The sequence below is a fragment of the Musca vetustissima genome, unplaced genomic scaffold (assembly GCF_032173495.1).
Source record: "Musca vetustissima isolate MV318-11 ecotype Yass unplaced genomic scaffold, APGP_CSIRO_Mvet_v1 utg76386, whole genome shotgun sequence".
In the NCBI taxonomy this organism is placed as follows: domain Eukaryota; kingdom Metazoa; phylum Arthropoda; class Insecta; order Diptera; family Muscidae; genus Musca; species Musca vetustissima.
In genome coordinates this window covers 56,466-62,815 of record NW_026885066.1, presented here as the reverse complement: position 1 = coordinate 62,815, position 6,350 = coordinate 56,466, and the positions used below count along the sequence as shown (strand labels likewise).

General features: G+C 33.1%; 1 protein-coding gene across 1 annotated transcript; it reads left to right on the top strand.

Moving 5' to 3' along the window:
* Window positions 1–2,998: 2,998 nt before the first annotated feature.
* Window positions 2,999–3,757, top strand: LOC133332186 (COMM domain-containing protein 4-like; the record flags this gene model as incomplete). Its single annotated transcript, XM_061540566.1, has 3 exons — window positions 2,999–3,148; window positions 3,227–3,458; window positions 3,534–3,757. Coding segments are annotated over 3 exons (606 nt in total), but the record flags the coding sequence as incomplete, so codon positions are not given.
* Between the last annotated feature and the right edge of the window lie 2,593 nt (window positions 3,758–6,350).

The following is a 6,350-nucleotide window of genomic DNA, read 5'->3' as shown; positions in this document are numbered from 1 at the left end:
CATTGCTTTCTTCTGACACCTCCCCAACAAAAGGTCAAGATTTGAGCAGTTTTGTAAATTTTATTTGAAGCTGATTGAATAACCGATTTGATCAAAAACGCCAATCGAAACATATGCCTTAAATAAAGCGATTGTGTTTAATTCCGAAGGCCTACCTAAACCTTAGGCTGAGGCTGTAAGCAACCTAGGATATTTGGGAAATATTAAAGGCTTTAGATACATTTTTCCACCGGAGTGGCGGCAATTTGGTGAAAAGGGTTCTTAAAGGGTAAATTGTAATATAGGCTCTACATATATGTCTTGCACCATTCTGAGTATTGTAAATTTTTTATCCCAATTATTCTCATCATATAATTTGGCATATCGGATCGGTCAGATCGGCCCGACCGAACATAACATATTAATGACCGCTTTTAAATCTCAATAATTTCATATCGATTGATCGATTTTGCAGCTTCCAGGTTTAAGAATGTTGCAAGCTGGAAACTGGTGCTGGGATAGTTCAGTTGGTCAGTGGTCATTTGTGACCTAATGATAGGAAATTTTGATGGGTTCATGCAGCACTTCTACGAAAAAATTGTCCTTGCTTTTGTAGCCAGGTATCTGTAATAATATTTTCACCATATACTGTTTTTTGCTTCTCTTTTATTTTCTCTGTCCTTATGCATTTGTTTATATCATACGATATCTCAAAGGATTTCTATTTTTGTTTTTTATTTGAGTTATTTGTTTGGAGAAAATGAGCAGCATATTTTATTGCATTACCAACGAAAGTGAAAGTAAAATAAACAAGAAAAACTTAATTTTTTAATTAGATGAACATAAATAGAATTCATTGCAATTTTTCCCACGTAAAAATATCAAATTAAAAAATTTTAATTTGGGCAAAGAAAATTCATTTGAGATGCTTTAGAACTCAAAAAAGAAGAAGTTGTCATCCATGATTCGTCACCTGTGACTTCTATACTGATCCTTGGGCTAAATTAAAGAGCTGTGCCAAATTCCATATCATTTGCATACTAAATGCGACCTGTACTTTATTTAAAAACCAGTAAGGAAAGTAGTAAAGTCGGACGGGGCCTACCACTTTGGATGTATTCAACAGGGCCATTAACATGAAATTGGATAAACAAAAATATTTGATATTTATCTAAATTTAAACCGATTTAGATCAATTCATAAACATGTCATTATAGAGTCGTTTGTTTGCAATGGGGCAAATTATATAAATCAATTTAAAGGAAATCACAATCGGACATCTCTTGATTATTTGGAGCTCAATTAAGGTGAAGTCGGTCGAAAATATATATGAGCTATGTCTACATTTCTACAAAATGCAGTTAAGTCATTCTCTGCTCATTTTTGTAATTTGTGCAAAGTACGTTTTGAGCATATCGGCCATGGGAGCTAAACTAACTTCAGAACGTTGCTCAAAATGTTATTCCTAAAGGCCATATTTTGGGTCTTTGGTTAATTACACTGTGCTACAAAATAACAAAAAAAAAAAAATTTTCAGGGGTTCTAATGTACCAATTCTGTTTAGTTGGAGTCCCTGGATTACGAAAATACCTTTAGTTTTTCTGGGTCACTTCGAAAATTAATTTTATAACGGTAAATATAGAGAAAAACGTGGTTTCATGGATTTTCCATTTGAAACTTGAATAACTTATTTACTTTTTACGGATTTCTTTCGAAAAGTAAAATTTTTCCTTTCAAACAAGATATATATTTGGTAAATCGGATGAGTATTGGCTGAGTTACAGCGGTTGAAATGTGAAAAAATACGCATAAAATGACAAAATTTATGTTTCTTCGGACTGTACGATGAAATTATGATATCAAGCCATATAAGTTTTATCATATTACGGGGAAGAAAATTAAATTATCTTTAGAAAATGATAAAAATCGGATATATATGGAATATCTAAATCTGAACCGATTTCAGCGAAATTTTCCACACCGTAGGTTACACTAACTTCAGAAAGTTCTGCAAAATTTTGTGCCAATCGGCCATATTTTGGAGCTTTGGTGCCCCATTTACTCAAAATCGGACGAAACTATATATGGGAGCTATATCTAAATCTGAACCGATTTTTCCCAATTTCAATAGGGTTCGTCCTTGGGCCAAATAAGTGACCTATGCCAACTTTCATCCAATTTAGATCATAAATGCGACCTGTACTTTGTTTACAATTTAAGATTGACAGACAGACGGACGGACATGCATACATCGACTTAGAAAGTGATTCTATGCATATTCTCAGAAGGAACCATGTGTCTATTTCGTTTCCTATTACAAACATGTGCACAAAGACATAATACCCTGTACCACGGGGAATAAAAATGGAGAAACAGACGGACGGACTATTTGATGTAGACTCAGAAAGTGGCAATGATATACACAAAGATGGTGTGGGTAATAATAAAATTAGTGTTCCAACAGGTACAACAATAGGCCATTTACATGGGGAAATGGACATTATTTTCTTTCGTTGTCGTACCTGTCTAAAGGATGCTATGACGTGGGTGCATTAGATCCTCCACAACATCTGTGACGTATGACTACTAATAATTTTTAAAGGGTTACAAATCAATTCCTCTTCTACTGATGACAAACGTTAACTCCACAAGTGCAATTTCAACCCACACAACGTCAATCTTAACTACGACGCCACTATGAACTCAAACGTTGACCTTTCTAATTCCCCTTTAAACTCAGTAGAATCAATTCCTGAACGATGTTCCGGATAGTGCAGTTGTCTCAATTCGTCAAACATCAATGTTTGAGCATATGTGTAGTTGAAAGTTCGTTTCCTTTAATGTCTTCAATTGTATTTTATTGTTATTTAAAATATGTTGACATACTTTATACTCAACGCCTTCGCTTAATAATTTGTACACCAATTAAATAAAATAAACAATCTGTTTAATTTTTTTTGCTAATCATTTCACGCACAATTAACAATTATTTCATGTTTAACATTATTCCGTTTTATTTTCTTTGCAGAAATTTCGCTTCTGTGGTGATGGTGATTGTCCCGATTGGGTATTGGGTGAGATAATATCTACCCTGTCCGTATTGGAGGCTAACAAATTAAAAACTTTAGCCGATATGGTGGCGAAAAAAATATTGGGACATCCATTTGATGTAATTTTAATGGCCGTTTATCACATTTTCAAAATTACCGATTAACAAAAAATTTTCTGCTCTTCCATTTTACAACAGGAAGATGAAGTTAAGGCACTGACGTCATCCGTCTCAGCCGATGGTAAAACGGCCGTGGCATGTATACACTTCTTGTTGAACAATGCGGCACGTCATAATGCCAGCGAATTGGTATTCAATGAGGAGATACAACAATTGGGTCTGCCCAAGGAACATGCAGCAGCAATGTGTTCCGTATTAACGGAACATGCCACTGCGATACGTCAACGTTTGATTGATAAGTCTTTCAAAAGTTAGTTATGCATGGTTATCTATTATCTAGTAATGCTAATTTTTTTCTTCTAAATATCATTTTTTCTATTTTTAGTTAACGAATTGGAATCGATACGTGTTCTGCCACCCTCACCGGATAGCATTGATTGTAGTCGTTTTGAATTGAAAATTTCACAAGAATTAGTAAATGGTTTGCCGCAGGACACCACACATGTGCTGAGCATAGACAAAGCCCAGTTACGGGTGATGTTGGAAGAATTGAAATATGCCAAAAGTATTATGAAAAAATATAATAGTGCTGACATAAATAAAATATAATTGTGATTTAGGTAAATGCGTTGAAAATGTGGATATTATTTAAAATATGAATATTCGAGTATATAATTCAGAAAAATATTGGTTGTAGTATTTATAAAATTGTTTAGAGTTTAGTGTTAATTGAGTGAGTGACTGACAGATCATCGCCCAGACGAAACGGCTGAAGCTTGAAGTTTGAGTGTGGGTTGTTGTTGGTGTGTAGGCGTGAGATAAGGCTGGGTTTTTGGAAATTCGAACTAGAAGGGTACGAAAAGTACTAAAATGTACCAAATATGGTACCTTTGTATTAAGCGAACGGGAAGATCTAGAATTCTGAAATTTGGAATGTGGGTCACTGATGGAAAGTTAGAAAGATGTACAAAATGGTTTTGGAAATTCGACCTATAAGTGTACTAAAAGTACTAAACTTTACTGAATTTAGTTCTATTTGTATATATATTGAATATATATAACTAAAATCTTGAAATTTTATATGGAATACAGGTTGGGAAGTGGTGTTGATGTATGGAAATGGTTTAAAATTTTCGTACTTATATTTTTTAAAAAGTAATAAATTTGGTACTATTTGTATTTATTTGAGTGTATATAGATGGAATCCTGAAAATCGGAATTAGGACTACAGTTGGAGGTACAGTATTAAAAAATCGTACTTATGTGTACGAAAAGTACTTAATGATACTAAATTTGATGCAAGTTTGATTTCGGTTCACAGATAGAACTGGAGTTTTGAAATTGGGAATTAACATGACTGTTGCAGTGTAGAATTGAGGTAGTTTTAGAAATTCGTACAATTTGGACTCCAGAATTTTGAAATTAAAATTACTTTTGGAATGTAGTTTAGGAAATTCTTAATTATAGGTTGGAGTGCAGCTTTGAAAGATGTCGGTAGTTTTGAATATTTGTCATTACGTGTACTAAATAGTACTAAATTTGGTACAGTTTAGTTTAGAATGAACGGATAGATATGGAAAACTTAAATTTGGAATGCAAAGATTAAGGTAGTATTTATGGATACGAGAAGCACTAAATGGTACTAAATAGGGTACAATTCGTTTTGTGTGAGCGGGAATCCTAAAATTTGGCATTCAAATTAAGGGTGGAGTGTAGGATTGAGACATGAAGGTAGTTTTGAAAATGCGTGATTATGTGTACTAAATGGTACTAAGCTTAGTAAAATTTAGATTTAAATGAAAGGATAGATATAGTAAACTTTTATTTTAAAATAAAATTATTGTTAGAGTACAGGATTGAGACAGTGCACAGTGGTCCAAGATGCCAATCTAGCTGGAAAAAAGTCAATTTTTTTATGTTTCAATTTTCACATAATTTGTTTGGTAGTCGTTAGATAACAGTCCACTGTTCTTAACTGTATATCAGTTTTTTTGTTTTTTTTCTAATTTGCTTTGTTATGATGTTTTGGAAATGAACAATTCATTATCACTGTTGTTTTAGCAGGCCTGTCGATTGCCAGCATCACATTTGAACTGTTCGTAACATCACATAATTTGTTTGGTAGTCGTTAGATAACAGTCCACTGTTCTTAACTGTATATCAGTTTTTTTGTTTTTTTTCTAATTTGCTTTGTTATGATGTTTTGGAAATGAACAATTCATTATCACTGTTGTTTTAGCAGGCCTGTCGATTGCCAGCATCACATTTGAACTGTTCGTAACATCAAAGAAGAAAAATTTGTGTCGTAATTTTTTTACATTGCATCATGTCAGGTATGTTTAAGCTATATTGTAAATAAATGTCGAATTTAAATGTTCTGTGTGCAAAATAATTGGTAAGAGAAAATATGTGTTTTGTGTAGCAAAATTTAGCAGTTTATAGTTTTTAGAGTAACTTTTAAATAGGATTCCCGTGGATTCCCGTGAAATGAATTGTGTCCTGTTTATCTGTGTGGTGTCCACTTTAGATGAAAAAAAGAAATAGCTGCAATTATTGACCGGTAAATTTTTTATATACATATATAGATAACATACCCATAACACTGAGAGAAGTATATAATGTGGGGATTGCCGAAATGGAAAGCAAAGAAAGTGTAAAAGCTGTCATTAGCTATTTTTTTGCTAAGAGTGGGTTACAGAAAACTAAAACAGATGATTATTGCAATAATGTTGTGTTAGCTGTACGAAGATTAACGTATTCAATTAACAAAAGGTGGATAAAAGCAAAAAGATCAAAGAAATATTTTGAATCTCCAACGAGAGCAACTAAAATTTAAAAAAATGTTAATGCATAATCTAAGGAACCAGTACCATATACAGATGAAGAAGCATTACGTCTGTTTATCGATGGAAAATATACAAAAGCAAGTTATAATGCGATGCGTGCTGGTGCTAAGATCCGTAACGCGGATATATACCCATCATATTATAGAATTTTAGAAGCTAAAGAAAAGTGCTACCCAAGTAATGGAATAAAGTTATCCGATGTAACAGCAGAAGTGCCTCATCAGATCTATTAATCTCATCTTTTTCACCAAAGCCATTTGTTAGCTCTCGAAATGAAGAACTATTAGGTGATGAAGATATTTCCTTACTTTTAGATCCTTTCATACAGGTAGATGTAGAATGATTTAAATAAATGA